Source organism: Sus scrofa, chromosome 16 (assembly GCF_000003025.6).
Source record: "Sus scrofa isolate TJ Tabasco breed Duroc chromosome 16, Sscrofa11.1, whole genome shotgun sequence".
NCBI classification, from domain to species: domain Eukaryota; kingdom Metazoa; phylum Chordata; class Mammalia; order Artiodactyla; family Suidae; genus Sus; species Sus scrofa.
Window position 1 is genome coordinate 33,381,609 of NC_010458.4, and position 20,184 is coordinate 33,401,792.

Genomic DNA, 20,184 nt, shown 5'->3' on the forward strand with positions numbered 1-20,184 from the left:
TAAAAAGTAACGATTCCCAGTAAACTCACTCCATTCTGTAAGAATTATGTTAGTGAATATGAAACCTTTCAGACATTTTTAAAAGTATTTTTATATGTATCATCTTTTATTGTGTTTATGCTTGATTTTTAAAGATACATATTTAAACTTCCACTTTCCTTTTGTTAATTATAAGCTATAATCTAAATAAGAAAAGTACATACTTTCATGCTTCTTTCTCTTTATCTGATTCTGCCACCCTCCCATGCTGAAAATGAAAATAATGCTATTGTATTGTGTTTGCATGTGTTTCTGTGACGAAAATGAATGGTTGCTCTTTCTTCATAATATGTCTAGGTATGGGTTTTTTCTTGGCACTCAGAAGGCTCACTAAATCACAACATTCTTTTTCTATTAGAGGCTCTTTTTATTATTATTATTATTTTATTCTCTCCGCTTTCTTTTTATTCTCTTTTTAGAGCTCACTATAGAGGATGTTGAAACTTCTGTAACTATTCGCTGTGTCTCTTAAGTTTTCCTTCATACTTCCAAAGTATTCCTTTTGGAGGGCATTCTGAGGAAATTCCCTTGCTCAATCTTTAGTTTCCCTAATACACATCTGAGTTATGTTAACTGACCTTTTTAAGTTTTAAGTCAAGTTTTAATTTCCCAAATACTGTGTTAACATTCTTTTTCATGAATACAAAAACCGTCTCTCTGAATGTCTTCTTCTGATCATTGTATTACCTCTAGGTTCTTGGATATTTTCTTCTTCTGATTTTTGACTGGCTATCTTTCTTTCGTTGTATTGGTTTTCCTCATATTGTGATGTGTCATGATTATACGCTTATCCTTTGTTTGAAAATCTGTTTGCCAGCTCTTTTGTTTACCACTGCCTGTTTCCAATGATTAACAGGGACAGACAAGTGGCTTGTCTCCCTTGTGTGTGGGCTTTCCAACCCACCTGGCAGTCAGTACATTACTGGGGGCACTGCCCCGCCTCTCCAAGTCTAGCACCCACACTCTAGGATTTAGTTTGTGGGTAAACACAGCTGCTATCCACTACCTAACACAAGAAGAAAAGAAAAATAAAGGCATAGCTCCAAATGTAAAGCCCCAATTAATAACTCTGATAAGCTCCCTGATTAATAATCTTGACAAATTCCCTTAATATTTCAGGTTTCTATTTCAGTACCTCAAGCTTTGTCTTGCTTTCCTTACTTTTTACTATAGATTTAAGTCTATCTTTGTTATGGATTTATTATTGTCTGATATTTTTGTCATTTCATGAGATTTTGGCAAGGGAGGGACGATAGCAAAAAAATCAATCTTTAATTTTCAATCATAAAAGCTTCCATGTTTGTATTAATAATTAACTATATGATAAATTTTTCATATTAACTCGCACAATGCCATAAATATCAATTTCAAGATTAAAATGATCTTTTAAAAATGATAAGCATTTTTTTAATGATAAGCATCTTCAATTGTCTTTTGACAATACTTTGGACCTCAAAAAATTAAAAGAAACAAACGTGTGATGCCTCAAAAACAAATGTAACCAGTTCTATTTCATTTGACTCCAGCAAGTGTCAGAGAATCAATCCAGTCCAATAAGTGATGAATAGTTTCACACATTATCTCTTCAACAATTGTCAAGATGCCATTCCAATTATAGGAATCTAGTAAAGCTATTTAATTTTTCTGGGAACTTCCATAATTAGTATGGCCAACATCACTCTTCCATCAAATATTCAAAGAAATGGGCTCAGAGGAGAGTAGTGTTGGGGCTGGGGAGAGAGGCAAGTAAGAAATTGTATCCTTAGGGCTCGGCATGTAGTTAACATTCATTAACTGTTCACTGAAATGAATTCAACAACAAAACATTTTGCCTCTAAAGGATCTACCATTGCTCTTGTGTCTTGAGGCATGATTTGGCAAATTTCCCTGTGGCTTAGAACTATGGATATATTTTATACCACAATACAACAAACCCTTAAGATTATGTTGGGCTTTTCAACTCTTCATGACTTTACAGTCTGGGATTGTAAAATCAGTAACAGTACTGATTACAAAATAGAATTAGGATTATATAGAAAGACAAACAAGACATCACAGAGGAAAACTCAGTCTAGGGACAGAGGGGATAAAAGTCAAAAAAGTGACAATGGGCTTGGTTTATCGATGGGACAAAACTGCACCAAGTTCTCTGTCACCTCCATCACCGGCATTTCATCTGTTCCTTTTTCTGGACTGTCTTTCTTTGATGTCTTCTTATACTCAGTCCTGATGTAGTCCTTCCCAAACTAGACTGTAATGCTTCTTAAAGAGCACAGTGATAGCAACTTTGTTTGGTAACTATTGGTAATTTGCTATTTTATGGATGTATAGTCTGCCTCAAACTACGCACATAAAAAGAAAACTTTGAGATTTATTAAAATGTCTACCTACAAAAAACAAAAATAATTGAGGAAGTCAGGGTTACAGTAAAATAGAGAAAATAATACATTGTAGTTCTTCACAGCTGTTAGAGACTGGTTCTGTGGTTCCCAGAGCTTGAAGCAGGTAGAAACTAAGTTTTTACATGAAAAACAAACTAGTTATGTTACACCAAAGAGAACAGTTATCAGCATCCTCAGCAGCTAGAAAAGAAAGCAGCGCTGGAGAAGTTAAAACCCTCACCCAATGTTCCCTGGCTTGTTTTGTTAGAAGAAAATACTGGTCTCTTGATTTGCAATGCTGTTGCTGCAATATCACACTGAAACCAAATACACAATGAAAATTAGTTGCTATTACGGCAACCCTTGGGAGAAACAGAAATACCTATTCCCCTGTGAGGGATAAGTAGTTAAGAACCCAACACAAATGTTCTGTGAGGAAATGTGTAGAGTTAGAAGATATGCAATGACCTGATTGCCCCAAAACAGCAAAGAGTGGTTGAGGCAGCAACCTCAGAGGCACACGAGATTCCTATTGCCAAGGGGACTGGGAGGTTTAAAAGACTGGGAAGCTAGTTTCTAGAACATTCTATATATGCATAGTTTTAGAAGCAGCAAATCGTTAAGTGCTATATTCAACTATGACTGGGAACACAGATTTAAAAAAATTTCCTAGGGCACGTCTCCAGAAGAAAACAAAAATTAAGGTCAGGTCTACATCAGCCAGTAACAGACTTCTGGGCCCCTAGATTCATTTATTTGGCTCTGCTGACTGTTTGGCTCAGTTTTCCCTTAGCAAGTGTAAAAAACGCTTGAACACCACCACCCTGGGATCCTGTTCAACCAAATCAGATAGCTGTGGCCTTTTAACTCACATCCAAGTGACTTGGCTTTCTACCAGTATCATTTCCCCTAGTAGAACCTAAGCCTAAGTGAGAAAGTACACAGCTCAGAGAGCCAGGAGTTAACTGGCTGTTCCCATTCCAGAAAGGTCTGGTTCTCTTCCTAGATAAGGAAACAATACTATATCAAGAAATTTCAATCATTCAATATCACATATCACACTGGATCCACGGCTATAAAAAGAGAATTAGTGGGAATACCACTGTCTATTCTTAAAGCATCTCTCTTGAGGCACTTTAGGCAATTTAACTTTTCTTTTCCTGCCCAATCCCTTGGGAAATAAATAGTGATGATTTATTAAAACTTACATTTTACAGATAAGAAAACAACAACAAGAAGTTCAAATGCAGAGGGGGACAGAGTATCTGGAGGCTACACTCTATTTGCTGAACCACATTTCTTCCTTATAAATTATGTAACAGATAACAAAATGTGCACATTTACTCATATGGAGCTGATGGTAATTAGCTCATATAATGGTCCTAAGATATTCTGAGGATCTGGCCATACTTGGGTCCCCATTCTGTGCTGTCATGTTCCTTTGCCAGGATCATGGTTTCTTGCCTTATCTTCCATAGAAACTCTTATTTGGAGATGTCTAAAACAGCTTTTGCATGGCAATTTGCTTTCTCCTATACCAGCAAAAAAAAAATCTAGGCAGCTTCACTTGTCCCTTGAAACAGTGTGGCCACAGTAACTTCTTCAAGTTTGTATGCCTCTACTGATTCTTTTTCTAATATACAACCAATTTATTGGTTTATATTGTCTTGCTTCCTCCTTTGTTGTACAGCATGACCCTCAGAGCTAGTGCATACATTAAATCCATAGGTTATTTAGTTGCATTTTTTTTAATAGGAGGTGGCAGTAGGCACATAGAGGCAACAATATAATATACATAGGACTGTCAAGATAAAGATTAAAGAGCTACTATTCCCTCCCAAATAAGTTTTAATAAACCAGTCTAAAAGAAGAGCATTTTATTTTGGTCAAAGGCACCAAATGGCCTGGGTACAAAAAAGCAGAAATTAAAAGACGCAGACAGCAGTGCCCCCTGGGTTGCCTGTTAAGAAGTTTGTCCTGTACCGTTTCTGGAGAAATTAAGAAATGCAAATAACCTGGACTGATTAACAGCACCCACAGATAACTAGCAGGATACAAAGAGACAGCACCTTTCACTATGAGGAAGCGTATTCCTCCAGGCAAACAAAGAAACAGGACAGAGTCAACATCTGTTTCATATAACAGCTTGGCTGCTGAAAGAAGCAACCTTTAAAAAATGGCTTAGCTGACAATCCTCAAAAATCATTCAATCACTAGTGCATGGGCTGAAATAAATGGGTAAATGAACACAACTTGCACTTTCCACACAACCCTCACCGCCTTCTGAGAGGAAAAAGTTGTCTTTTCTTTGGAGGAAAAAATACAGTGCAAACAAAAATCCTCATGAACTTTTCTTTTGATTGACAAACAGCAGCAGTAAATACTGAAGCGCAAAAGACAATTAACTGCTTTTTAGCTTTTCTTTGCCTTTCCCAAAGTCAACTGGGCAGGCAAGACTGCCAAAGAGTATATTTGGTGGGGATGGTGGCTGGGATAGGGGGTGGGGAAACAATTACAACACAACTCATTAGAATATGAAGGGAAGAAAACAAGTCATTTGGCAAAACTAACCATGGTTCCATAATTCAGTTAGGAAAGGAAAAGAACATTATGATGTCTGGATCCTTATCAATAAGTGGTAACAAACTAAATGTGTTAAGAAATGAAATTTTCCTCTCTGGAGTCCATCAATTTATAAATGAAATTTCAAAACCAAGAGAAAGCCATCCATGAGTGCATAAAAATCTGTTTGTAGATTTAACAACTGGAAATTTCTAAGATGAACAATTATCTGGAGCTGTGATGTCACTGCAGTGTGACCACTGCTTCCAGCTCCGTAAAACACCAGATGCTTCACTTACCTTAGTAATGCGGTTAAGATACAGAAGCCAAACAGAAAGAAAGCAATTTAGAGGCACTATGACAGAAGAGATTTTTCAAGTGGAATCCAAAAACAGAAGGAAAGGCGATGAGGGGAAAAGGGACAAAAACATTTACTATTAACACATGTGTAGTGTCAAAAAATACACTAGACTAGGCAACTAATCAAGACTCCAAGGAGGTCCTTTCCTGGTGACTTTTCAGTCTGAACAGGTGTAAAATACTCAAGGAAGAGATCACCTTGTCTATGAGGGAAAGAGGCATGGCTAGAAAAGAGAAAGCAATCAATACGTGATTTGCCTGGTTTTTCAGAGACCTTGGGAAAAAAGGCTTTATTGAAAAGCATTTTTGTGGGTGTGAGGGAGTGAGGGTTTGATTACGATAAAAGTAAATCTCCCCAAAATATCAGCTACAGACCAGGTGGCCTCTAAGTACTTGGCTCATGTTAACTACTTTGGTCCTCCCAAGGATTATAGGATGTAGGAACTATTATTACTACATTTTACAGATAAGGAAACAGAGATACCGGGCAAGTGGACTTGCCTGGAACCATATAGAATGGCTGGGCTTTGAGACAAGTCACCAGGAGGAAGGAGAATCCTTTGAAAGATTCATCTTTCTGTCTGTCCAGGATCCTGCTGCAGTGTCTTGCACAGCATCCATAAAAATAAAAGTAATATAGCAAGACAGGCAGGGTAACTACTTAAAGCTAAAAAGAGGCGTTCCTGCTGTAGTGCAGTGGGTTAAGAATCCAACTGCAGCAGCTCAGGTCACTGCAGAGGTGCAGGTCTGATCCCCAGCCTAGTGCAATGGGTTAAAGGATCCTTCAGGGCCACAGCTGTGGCATGGATTCAATCCCTGGCCTGGGAACTTCCATATGCTATGAATTCAGGCATACAATTAAAAAAAACAAAAAAGAAGCTCAAAGAGAAAGGATTTAGATTGGCTTAAAAAAAAAATCTCCCCAAATGGGAAGAATATGCAGGGGAAAAAAAGTTCACCAAGTGACACTACAGAATGTCGTTCATAGCGATCAGAATTAACACTCAGTCTTGCTGGATGGAATTTTTAAAGAATCTCTTCCAGTATGGAAGGGATTAATTATAAATTTGTTTTAGGCCTTTAAGAAGTAATAATTGGCTTTAACCAAGGAGAGAAGTTAAGTATGAGTCAAGTCTATTGTGTCCTGCAGCTCCTCTTGTGTCCATTAGCTGGTCTATGCTGGGATGATGCCTGCCTTGACACTATAACCACCATCATTTTCTAGACTCAGCCTAAGCATATAATAGGTGCTCAGTAAATATTGGTTGACTAAATGAATCAAAAATATAAAAGGATATGAAAATGACGCCGTTTACGGACAATTCTGTGAGTTTAGGAAATGATCTAAAATAAGTTAAGACAGAAGGCAGTCTTGAAATCAGAAGAGGGAAGCATGATTACAGCACAGCATTAGAACCACTGAAGAATGTGACTTGAAAGACCTCTAAATAAAAAGAGTAAGATAGAAAATGAGTGATAAAAGCAGCTGCAATAATTAGAAGTTTTCAGCAGAGAGCAAGGTGTTCATGTTTAGTCAATAGTGTCAGTGAAAACTCTACCATCATGTGAAGACTTGAAATTATTCATATAATAAAAGCAGCAGCAGACAACGCATGCATGGGAGTACTTCTTTTGTGCTGGACCTTGGATAAAGTGCGTTATGTATAGAGGATGCTGGTTACGTGCAAGCACTCAGATGGACTCCCACACCTCCTTCTCCAAATAACTTTGATTGTATCCCTTGCCCTGTGTCCAGATGTCCTGTGTCTCACTATCTGTGATAATAACAGCATTTACTCTGGGCATGAAGTTGCACAGATTAAATGAGAATGTGTGGGGAGAGAAAAGAGAAGAAATTTTAGAGTTTCGATTTCACATAAAGATAGGCATAAATGGTACAGCCTGATGGGTGTGATAGGAAAGCTGGGAAGAAAAAACACATTCTCAAAATACTGAAAACAGGACTCACCTATCACACCACTGGGCTGGACTGTCTATCTTTATGTCATCATCCTTTACTTTATACTTACCCCTCCACCCCTGCTTAACTTCACTATTTTCAAAAATTTCATTCATTTCAATTATTTGTTTCCATGAATGTCTCCATCACTGAACCATGAGTTCTTTGAAGACAAGGGATTTTTAAAAGAACTATTGTTTATTCCCAGCTCCTAGAATCATGCTTGATACACACATAATTGTGCTAGAATGATTTCACGAACATAGGAAAAGACCATATGAGAAAAATTGATGTGATTGAGATTTATAGGAATTTTTACATAGAAGATTTAAGAAACAACCTCATAAAAGGGAAACCATTAAGAACACAGATTTATATATATAACACACACAAATTATGTAGTATATACACATACAAATATCTATTAGTGTGTGTGTGCAAACATAAAGTTTGTTATTAAGATTTACCAAAAGTGACTTTGATTTAATTTAAATCCACTAGTCAACTATTTTCCCCATTCTGTAGGTTGTCTTTTTGTTTTTTTATGGGTTTAATCTCCAAAATATACAAACAAATCATACAACTCAACAGCAAAAAAAAAAAAAAAAAAACAACAACCCAATTGAAAAATGGGCAGAAGACCTAAACAGACATTTCTCCAAAGACATATGGATGCCAACAGGCACATGAAAAATGCTAAACATCACTTTATTAAAGAAATGCATATCAAAACTACAATGAGGTACCACTTCGAACCTGTCAGAATGGCCATCATTAACAAGTCTACAAATAACAAATGCTGGAGAGGGTGTGGAGAAAAGTGTACCCTCCTACACTGTTGATGGTAATGTAAATTGGTACAACCACTATGAAAAACAGTGTGGAGGTACCTCAGAAAACTAAATATAGAACTACCATATGATCCAGCAATCCCACTCCTGGGCATATATCCAGACAAAACTTTCATTCAAAAAGATACATGCACCCCTATGTTCATTGCAGCACTATTCACAATAGCCAAGACATGGAAACAACCTAAATATCTAACGACGGATGAATGAATTAAGAAAACATGGTACATGGAGTTCCCATCATGGCTCAGCGGTTAAAGAACCAAACTAGTATCCATGAGGACTAGGTTTGCTCATTGGGTTGAAGATCTGGCATTGCATGAGCTGTCATGTAGGCTGCAGACTCGGCTCTGATCCTGCGTTGCTGTGGCCGTGGCACAGGCTGGCAGCTTCAGCTTCAATTCAACCCCTGGGCTGGGAACCTCCATATGCCTAGGGTGTGCGCACCCCCCTCACCCCCCAAAAAAAGATGTGGTACATATACACAATAGAATACTACTCAGCCACAAAAAGGAAAAAAAGAATGTCATTTGCAGCAACATGGATGGAAGGAGACACTCTCATACTAGTGAAGTAAGTCAGAAAAAGAAATGCCATATGCTACCATTTATATTTGTAATCTAATATATGGCACAAATGAATTTATCTACAGAAAAGAAACAAACTCATTGACATGGAGAACAGATTTGTGGTTGCCAAGGGGGAGGGAGTGGGATGGACGAGGAGTTTGGGGTTAGTAGATGCAAACTATTGCATCTGGAGTAGATAACCAATGAGGTCCTACTATATAGCACAGGGAACTATATCCAATCACTTGTGATGGAACATGATGGAAGATAATATGAGAAAAATATGTATTTGTGTGTGTGTGTATATACATATACATACATACATATATATATACATACATACATATATATATATATATATATATATATATAAACTGGGTCACTGTTGTACAGCAGAAATTGACAGAACATTGTAAATCAACCATAATTTTAAAAAGTAAAAAAAATACATTAGTCATTGTTATTTCATTCTATACCATTTCTTCTTACTAGATAAGGAACACACGTTCAATGCCTCTTCCTCTTTTGAAGAAGTGAGAAATTTAACGTGAGCTTAGGAAGGAGGTGATAGAGAGCCCTGGAACCATATGAAAAGGGTAAGGAAGGGATTAACAGGGAGCAACAAGGGCCATGCCTATCTTCTGAATTATTCCCAGGATAAGAACTTTCTGAAGCATTTCACATGTCAGCACAGCTCAGGCTCTTAGTGCCTGCCTATCTTTACATATATCTTATTGAATCTCTCCCCTTGATTGCAGAGTTCTCTCCCACATTGACGACCTGATTGAACCGCGATTAACTTGCCTTCTGATAACTCTTTATTGGTGAATAATGGTTTCATATCTTCATACATTGATCATTCAACTCTTTCCTCTTGAACTTGGAAATTCTTGGGTCAAGCAACCTCCTCTCAAATACTTTGATTTTAGGAGGTTATAATTCCCCCTAAATGCCACATACCTTATAACGGGATGAGCCTCTGAGTATTTGAGACTTACTTTAAATCCCAGGAAAGTATACACTCTACATGTGTTGGCCTTCTTTCCAGGCATTCTTGGGTGAGACGTGACCTAAGGCCCAGTCTTACAGCAGGCAGTGTAGGTTCTCAAAAAATATTTGTTGAATGAAGGAATTAGTGAGTGAAAAATTAAGGATTGAACCCCATCCATTGCTTGCCTCTGAACACACAACACAGGATACACAATTAGATTTACTCAGAAAATCACCTCCTTGAGACAGTCTTTCAACTGTAACCAGAGCTACTAAAGTTCAGAGGTAGAAGAATTGTGCATAAGCTTGGAATGTGCTCTTCAATACTATCTGCTAAACACCACATATCATTAGCCCGAAACTAATGTATTGGTCCCAATCCTTGAAGCTCTATCTTTTCCTATGTCTCTCACCTCATTACAGAAGAGGCACGAGCTAAAGCGTGACCACCAAACTCTACGGTATCCTTTCCATTGTAATGTCCATTTCAGCAACTGTCAGGGCACACACAGTACTTTCAGTAAAATTCAACCTTGCTTGGGAACAGACGATTCCCATCTTATACACTCTTGTCCTCTAATGTGATCTTTTGATCAATGATCTTATGATCATTGTACTGAATTTCAGTGGCACAGGGTCAAGATTATAATAAATTCCTTGATGTGTTTCTTAAAAAATTGTCCAGATCCATCCAACTAAACAATAATAAACATCTTATCAATGAACAATTTGATATACCTGGAGGCTATTCAATAAAAACTTTGCATCTAGCCTAATAATAATATACTTATTAAGTATCAACCACATTTCAAAACAAAACAATTCTCAAACTATTCATTTTGAGTTCACGGATTTTTTTACACTTTGTTCACTGAAGCCACAAAATAATATTGAAATATTCCATCTAAAAGTCTTAAAATTTTTGCATAGAAAAATTATTTATTATATGAACATCCATGTTTTATAATTGTTGTAGTCAAAATGACAAAACTAAATGTCAAAGAAAAACCACATTTTATCAACCATGGTTGATTTTAGATATTAATGCTCTAAGAATCAAGGATAACTATACAACAGATTGACAGAGGTAAACTTGTCCTGGATACAGCTCTTTAAAACACACCTGAAGGAGTTCCCATTGTGGCATAGCGAAAATGAATCTGACTAGCATTCATGAGGCTACAAGTTCGATCCCTGGCCTCAACTCAGTGGGTTAAGGATCCAGCATTGCTATGGGCTGTGGTATAGGTCGCAGATATGGCTTGGATCCCATGTGACTGTGGCTGTGGCATAGGGGTCCCATTTGACCCCTAGCCTGGGAACTTCCACATGCCGCGGGTGCAACCCTAAAAGAAAAAAAAAAAAAAAAAAAGTAAAAAAAAAAAACAAAACACACACCTGAAAATATCAGCCAATATTAGATAAAAATAAGAAGGCATCAGAGTTCCCATCGTGGCTCAATGAAAACAAATCTGACCAGCATCTGTGAGGACGTAGGTTGGATCTCTGGCCTCTCTCAGTGGGTTAAGGATCTGGCATTGCTGTGAGCTGTGGTGTAGGCTGCAGACACGGCTCAGATCCTATGTTGCTGTGTTGTAGGCTGGCAGCTGAAGCTCCAATTCAACCCCTAGCCTGGAACTTCAATATACCACAGGTACGGCCCTAAAAATCAAAAAAAAAGAAGGCATCAAACATATTAAAATGGCATAAGGTTTGTGTTTCAATTTCATCAACCTAAAAAGAGGTCACAGAATGAGCTTAGGAGAAAAAAACAAAAAACAAAGAAAGTCAATATCACAAAGTGATTAAAGAGATGGAAGAGAACTTTGTTCTAAGCCATTAAACTCACCAATATTATACTGAACTCCAGAGCACTTAACTACTTTCCTGTGCCATTAGAGAATTTAGTAGGCTCACTGAATTGACCGATTTCTTTGTTAACCTATTTACATGGGTTAAGACCCAGAGTGACATAAAACACAACCAAAAAAAAAAAAAAAAAAAAAAATCCCAGACAGAGTGTAATGAAAGACTGAGTGATATATAGTTTGGGGTACAGCCTATCCAATAAATGTGCTTGACCAGTAAAGAATCTAATGGCAAAGATTTATTATTGGAACAAATACTCTCTCAAAAGATCCAATACAATAAAACCTGCAGTATGAATACAAACTGCTCTAAAATACAGTACTTTACCCTGCTTAACATATAGCTTATTTTTTCTAGGACTATATTAAAACTCTCTTCATTCAAGAATAAATTTCATTCATTAAGTAAAACCAAAGACTATAGTATATGAAGTGGCACTAGCAGCAAAGTTCTTTATACAAAAAATAAATAAAAACCACCCAAGTTTGTTATTTAGAACTCAACAACCTTGAAAACATACATAAAGAGAAGGAAATATTTATAGGAAATGTATTATAAAGAGAAAAGGTAAAAATGAATCACCTCCTAGAATACATCATCATGTTTTAATTACATGTAACACATTAATATGAAATAAATGTTAAAGCCAGACATAGAAATGATTTTAAATGACATACCTCCAAGTTCTTTTACATTCAAGATGGCATTCTGGAATGGCACTGCTTTTATACTAAAACCTAAAATCAGAAAACAAAAGAAAGAATTAGCAATTTAGCGTTTTTAAATGTCTAAGATGCTCAAATCCTCCTTTTTTAAAGGCAGATTAAGAGTTATTTTTCATAGCTCATATTTAAACTAGAAACACATAATTTCTGAGATAAATAGATAATCCAATATAATCTTCTACCATTGTGCAAAACACAGATGTATGTTACAGCAAAATACATCCCTTTTCTTCAAAATATTGCCTCACTCTTTAACATGTAATACCACTTTATAAATTTTATCAGTTGTGAGAAAGACACTTAGAAGTATAGGGAAACGTTAAATCTACCAGGACCTTTGCATCTAATTCCTAAGGTTAATTTTCCCTCACATATGACTTAGCAACCCTAGAGACTAGGGTATCTACATTATAACCGTCTTATATTGGAATTACACAGTATTTATGTTAGTGTTTTAAGGACATGGTTAAAATCATAAATTTTTCTTTAAAGTACACAATTATCCATTTATGCATTTTATAATACATGTAATAAATGACTTCTATTATAAAAGTACATTCACAGAATAGTTTTATGATTATTTCTGTATCTAGGACTTAATTATCACCACCTGGGTGAATCAATTCAATCATAACATGTGAGTGTGCATTTACCTATACACACACCCACAAATATATACACTATTTCTGAAATGACCCACAAGAAACTGGAATACATAACTCTTGGGAGAACTGGGAATCTGGAGGTCTTGATAGGAGAGAGATTCTTTTGGTTCCTTTGAATGTTTGCACACACAAGTATTTCTTCTACAGTTAAAAGCCCTACTAATTTTTACAAGTTAAATTATTCGGTCATTTCATAAATTTAATCCATTTAAGGTTTTAAGCATTATTTAATATGTACAATTACAAGATAAATAAGACCACAGTCCCCTTTTCAAGAAATCATCAACAGAGTAAAAAGGAAACACACAAATGTTTTCATTGTAGTAAGTTATGAGTACGAAGAAAGGTAAAAAGATATAAAGTATCATGTATGTAGGAACAATTCTTTCATATGGTTTTGCTTTACTTTATACAAGGATGACTTTATAAAAAAGTCACTATGCATCTTATTATATTCCACATTATTACCACCTCTTTATTGTACACTGTCCTAGAACTCTGAGGTTCTATACAGTACCTTCTACTTAAGGCAATGAATATCATGTAATGGTTAAAAAGCGACTTTGGAAGCAGAAAGAACTACATTTTAAGAAGCTCTGTGACTGAGCAACCTACCAGCTGGGGCTTTCGTCGTCTGTCAAATGGGAGTGATAATATCTACGTCACAAAGTTGTTAGGAGGATGAGATGATGTATTAGTTTCATCACAGTGCCTGATACAAATAAGTATAAAATTGAAGACCGCTGACATTGTACTTCAATCAGTGCCATATTGTTGATTGGGTTAATCATTAGGTATACATATTTTCTGCCTACCTGAATACAGTATAGACTCATAAGACAGAAATCCTGGTGCTCATTTATGAATCTAAGTACTTAGTTGGAGCCGGAAAGGTTATCATTGAATGACAAGTACCGTTGGTGGAGTGACACAGGTGTAAACAGCTGAACTATGTTCTACAGAATGTACATGTTCACTGAGTTAAGAATCTTCCAAAACATACCCTTCCTATGTGGGTTTAATGCAGACTGACACAGTCAGCATGGCGCTATGGCTAATGATACAAGCAGTCATTGAATCTTAGTAAAATAGCAGGAGGAGTGGGAGGCAGCCCCCTGTGGCTAAAACACTTGCATTTACCTGGGTCTGCAGGAAAGCCTCTCCAGGTGTCTGGCCTCTGGGAAATTAAAGAAACTCCGTGCCAAAATATTCCTGCTGGCACAGAAATTCACCTGTAGGAGACTGGATGTTTGGCTATACCTACCTACCTCACAGGGGTGTTATATGGATTAAAAGGCAATGTTACGAAATCTGGAAAACAAAAAACCCTATGCAAGTGCTAAATAGACTATTAGTGGTTATGCTCAGGAAAACCCAAGTATGGCTTTTCAGAGAAATGGGACCCCGACTTTGAAAAAGACAAAGTTACAGAGCACACCAGTAATGTTTAATCTTCTCTGATTCTTAAAAGCTGACAATATACAGGCACCCAGAGGGAAATTATAGCTTTCCAGAAATTGCCACACCCATACGCAAAACACAACTTTTGAAATTCATTAATCCAACAGGCCAGTCACTATCTTTAACCTTTGCACAGACTTCATAATAAATTGACTACGGAAAACGTCCTCAAATGTTCACCCTGAGCAAAGTTACCTAGCAATATTATTTATAGACACATAAATGTTCCTGCAGAATACTCATAACTGTTTTCTCTCCACATGAAACATGTGTGGCTAGATTTATACTGCAAAGGTATGTACAGTCTTCCATTTTGCAGTTTTCATATTATTACATGTTTTTACAACATGGCTGTGATAATTAATGTTCAGAGGATGAAGCTGAATCAGTCCAGAAAATGAGAATGTACAATTCACAGAAGAGAAACAATATTTTTCTATTTTAGTCATTCTAAATGTTTGTAAGGATTAAAAAGAAAATTTAAAGACACACTTTCAGGTCACCAGAAGGGCAGTCAAGAAGGGCAACTATCAGATCAATTATATTTTATTCCTTTACATTCAGTTGGATGAGGTCAAGAAGGGAAATTAATATGTAGTAGGGCTACAAAGGTCAATCCATCAAAATATCTTTCTCAAGGGGTTGCTTTGAGGAATAAAAACCACTGGATTACATGGGCTCAAGAGCAAGACTGTCTGGGTTCAAATTCTGGCTCTATCATTATTAACTGTCTGACTTTGAGCAAATTACTTAATTCCTCTGTACCTCCATTTTCTCATCTATAAATGAAGATAGATGGCACTCAGTGCTATCAAGTAGTTTTCTTAAAAAAATAAAACTCAATTCGAAGTTCCCTTGTGGCACAGTGAATTAAGGATCTGGTGTGCCACAGCTGTGGTGTAGGCTGTAATTGCGGCACAGGTTCAATCCCTGGCCCGGGAACTTCCATATACCCAAGTACAGCCAGAAAACAAACACAAAGAAAAATCCAGAACACTAGTGGCCACCAAATGACTACTGGATGCTTTGGCCTCAAGCTCAGATTTATTACGAAAGCAATGCTAAAAATAAGATGAAGTAGCAATCAAGAACATTTATTGACTTCTATAGGCTGAACGTTTGTGGTCTTTCTCAGCACTTCTTTCCCTCTCAAGCAATCACCTAAGCCTGCCAATTTCATCTACTAAATAATTCCCAGACATGCGTACTTCTCTCCATCCTCACGGCACACCCGCTGGTCAAGCCACCACCATTACCTCTATTGAGTCTCCCAACTAAACTCTGCGCCTGTTGTTGGCCTCCTCAGTCATCCCCACACATTAGCAGAAGCAATCTTCCTGAAATTTACTTCTGTTCACATCTCTCCCCTAGTTTAAAGGATCTGATAGTTTCTCACTACTCAGAATAGAGTTCAAAACACCTAACAAGGCCCTATCTGATCCGGTTCCTCCTTCCTTCTCCAGGCTTATTTTGTACCATCTCCCCTCATTTATATTCTTCAGGTCCTAAAACTAGCTATGTTCCTTCTCACCCTCAGGGACTTTACGAGTACTGCTCCATAAGTGTGTGTTCTTTGCCTTCCAGGCAAACTCTCCATCCTCCAGGTGGTATTTTAACTTCACTTCATCAGGTAAGTTTTCTCTGGGGTTTCTGAAACAGGTGGTATTTTTGGATCCATGTGCTCCTAGCACTCAGTACTTCTCCTACGTGACTTTTGCAGTTCTTATTACATATCAGTTTATGCATTTGTTTTATGTCTGTCCCCCAGCTCAACTGTAAGGATTCATAATGGAGAAACAGTCTTGCATGCCAGTGCTGGGTCATAATAGGACCTCAATATCTGTTTTAAAGATTTCTACTCAGAGTTTATATTTAGTTAGCTCTCTGTATCCAAGGGTCCTGTACCCACAGATTCAACTACAGATCGAAAATATTCAAGAAAAAATTCCAGAAAATTCCCAGAAGCAAAACTTCAATTTGCTATGCACGGGTCACCATTTTCATTGTATCAGGTATTGTAAATAATCTAGAGATGATTTGAAACATGGGATGATGGATGTAGGTAGGTTATATTTTTATTTAAAGGACTTGAGCATCCTTGAATTCTGGTATCCATTACAGGGGAAAGTGGTCATGACATCAGTGCCCTTTGGATACCAGGGACATAAGGAATGTAGTAAGGAACAATCTTCAGTTCACAGCGATCCTTAAGTTAATGACAGTAACTATTGTTCCAGGAAGAGGATGAAGTCTAGGAAGATTAACTATTTGGTCAAAAGGACTGATTGCTGTATTTAAAACCTGAACTCAGATCTCATCAACAGAATCCACTGGAGCTCCACCCTATAGCACCTCCTCCATATATCAACAAACTGATGGATTCATTCTGTTTTGTCCAATTTTAAACCTAAATACTGGTGGAGGAGTTCTTGTGGTGCACCGTATTAAGGATCTGGCACTGTCACTGCAGCAGCTTGGGACACTGCCGTGGTTGCAAGTTTGATTCCTGGCCCTGCAACTTCCACATGCCATGGGCATGGGCAAAAAAATAAATAAAAAATTTTAAATTAAAAGTGAAAATAAATACTGGTGGAGCCAACTGGAAAAACACACACATGACTAAGAAGCCCACTAATTTACTTTCCCTCCCATTTATAAATCCAACACAAGGAATCTATCTTGATTATGTTCTTATACCTAAACTACATTGCCTTATTAATGGAATAAAAATAATAGTAAGAGTTTAGAGAGTAATTTTTTTAATAGACAATAAAACCAGGAACTTAGGGAAAATGTCCAACTGACTCAGCCATGACAGTGTGCTCTGTTGCTCCTTCGAAAAAACAAGCATCCTCTTCACAGGGAGTCAGTGAGCTGATGGGACAAGAGCACAGTCCTAGAAGTCCCTACTCACCAGCCACTTCTTTTCTTGACTTGGAATCCCTCATCTGCAAAATGAGTGGACTAGATTAACTTCTTCGAGTTTCCTCTAACATTAAGATTCCATTATTTGTATTAAACAAGGAGGAGGAAATAACAGTAACAACTGAGTCAATCATCAATGGCCTCCAGAATTTGGCTGAAGGTTTCATGGGTAGGTCTCCCGACTCCATTCAAACAATTTGATGGCTGAAGCCTAAGTTACAGAGTCATTTTTTCCTGGCCTATTTAAGCTACATTAGTAAGACTGAAACCTCCCCTAAGATTTAACCCCACAAATTTTAATAAATATATGACTTAGTAAACTCTTTAGGGAAATAATTGTTTGCATAGACTTTCAGTTTTTGTCTTTTGGTCCTTAAATCCAAGAAAGCCTGTGATACAAGGGAGATGGATTTGAAATTTTTTATGCAGGGAAAGCATTACTGGAATCGTAACAAAATTAGGTCTGGGAGGGAGATTAGTCTATTTTTATTCATTGTGTGGAACACATGAGTATTTTGCTTGGACCTACAGGCAAACTTCCCCTTTCCCCCGGCAACACGCACAAGCCTGCACACATGTACGCAGATACTTGATGTGTGCTTCTGAAATCCCTGGATCACTCTAAGAACTGCTAAAGGGAAAGACATTCCACAGATCTAGTGGCCTTGACTTGGACCAAGGACATGATTTATGCCATGGTAGTTTTGTGATGTTTGGACGATGCTCTAGTGAAATTCTTCTAAATATGATTTCGACATCATTCAAGGAAATTTAATCTACCAGCATTTATAAAACACAATTCTTTAGTAGATACCCAGATCTGATTTTCCAACTTACTTTTCTTAACACATATGAAATACTAAAGTTATTAAAATGCCTCATTCAACTTTTCTGTATTTCTTTAAATTATCGAAATCATTTTCTATTTTAGCTGAATGACATACCACTGGACAAATTTTCAAGTAATATATATCTCTGGGAAGAGATTTTCAACCTTTTTCAATCCCAAGTGCTCAGTTTTCTCTAGGTTATTCTCTAGGTTATATCAATACATTATACTAAATCTTTTAGACTCCATTTTTCTGATTTAAAAAGAAAGAAAGTAAATATTGTATAATCTACACGTTAACAATCCCTTTTATCAACAAATTCTTTGTGCATATACAGTCAAGGAATTCTCTCTGGACAACGTTGACTTTTGTTTCTAGACCAAGGTACAAGCTACTCAATTTTTTTTTCCTCTACCAGCAGGACCTGATCTCTGCAGGATTTCTTGGCCCTTTGAGTTTTGACAATTTAAGTATCTTTTAAAAATTATGTCAGAGTAAAAGACTGCTGAAGTTAACAATCCAATAAAGTTTAGATTCCGTTTACTTCTGAAGAAAAGGCAGACATTCTTGCCTTGCTGAACTGGATAGACATACACTTCTTGTGGTATGTTTTCATTTTAAAAAACCAATTCTCAAAGTATCTTTTCAACTGTTCCAAATGCTTCCAAAAATATTTCATTTTTAATTGGCTTGATATCATCAAAACATTATAAAACAGAAAATGATGTGAGAATAAAATTTAACACATAATTCGATCATAACAAAGCCCATTGTTATTTTTAATGTTCTTTTCCCATTTTAATTCAAAAGCATAGTTGAATTTTCAAAATGACTATAAATTTATTTTCCTCTCCAGAAGACTATAAATGTGTTTTCCTATCTATGATCATCAACTGATATGCCACAATTTAATTAACAAAGTCCCTTGATATAGGACATTTAAATTAAAGGTTTAGTTACATAAATTGTTGCAAGGAATCACTTTGGATATACAGTTTATCTGAAGTTACACGTTTAAAGCAAATTCTCAGTGGCACGATTACTAGGCCAAGGGGTATAATTATTTTGGTAATTTTTGATTTACATGAATAATTACTCTCCCCCCAAAAAAGGACAACACCAATTACAATGTCACCAGTAACCCATGTGCATATCAAGGCCACCACAATCTTACCACATTGGGACCTAAAATCAAGCACACTTTGGTAAACTTAGATCTAAAATTAACATTTTCTTATTTTCTGGTAAAGTTAATGGTTAGTAAAGCTGAACGTCTTCCGTTGATTTTTTCCTATTAATTCTTTTTATGAATACCTCTTTGCAGACTTCGCTTAATCAGTTAGATTTTAGATACCACCTGTAAATGTGCCTGTCTTCTCTAAAAACAACAGTCATAAACTCTTATCTGTAATATCTGATACAAACATTTCTCAACTATATTGCTTAATCTGTCTTAATTTTCACTTTCCGGTAATTCTAAATTTTTATCTAGTTGGGTCCCTTGTTCCTTCACTTTGTACACTGTTCTTCATAGGCCTCCTACAGTTTTCTCCCATCTTCACACTGAATGTTGACATGCATGTGGGCTTGCTGATGTCCTCATTTCTTCTAGGTACCTCTTCTTGCCATTGGGTTTTATCATTTATCTTAGGACTCTTCTTCCACCTCCTCTGCTCTTCTTCAGTACACGTACACACACCCCCCACCAGAAAAGGACCTGCAAGTTTGAACATGCCAGGCACGTCTATCTGGAACTCTGGTGGGGACTGGGTCCCCTGGGTCTGCTGATAACTAAAATCAGCCTGCTTGGTTCTCCTCTGCCACCCAGCCTCCACCTTCCTCTGTCAGCACTAACTAGCTTCTCCTACCTCTTGCTAATCTTCATTAGCTACAATAAATATACGGACTCAACCAAGAAGCATCTGCCCCTTCTCGTCTATATCCTCACGCCAACGCTGTTACAGCCTCACGCCCAACACTGCTCTCCCTTTATTCTT

At 36.9% G+C, this 20,184-nt stretch overlaps 1 protein-coding gene across 9 annotated transcripts in view; it reads right to left on the reverse strand.

Moving 5' to 3' along the window:
- Window positions 1–20,184, reverse strand: part of ARL15 (ADP ribosylation factor like GTPase 15) — a 452,958-nt gene that overhangs the window by 259,018 nt on the left and 173,756 nt on the right. For all 9 annotated transcript variants that reach the window (XR_002339550.1, XR_002339551.1, XM_021076685.1 and 6 more), the window contains one exon: window positions 12,259–12,318. Coding sequence is in view for 7 of the 9 variants with exons in the window: in XM_021076685.1 (XP_020932344.1) it covers window positions 12,259–12,318 (60 nt within the window). In the remaining 2 variants the exon portion in view is untranslated. The remainder of the gene's footprint in view (window positions 1–12,258; window positions 12,319–20,184) is intronic.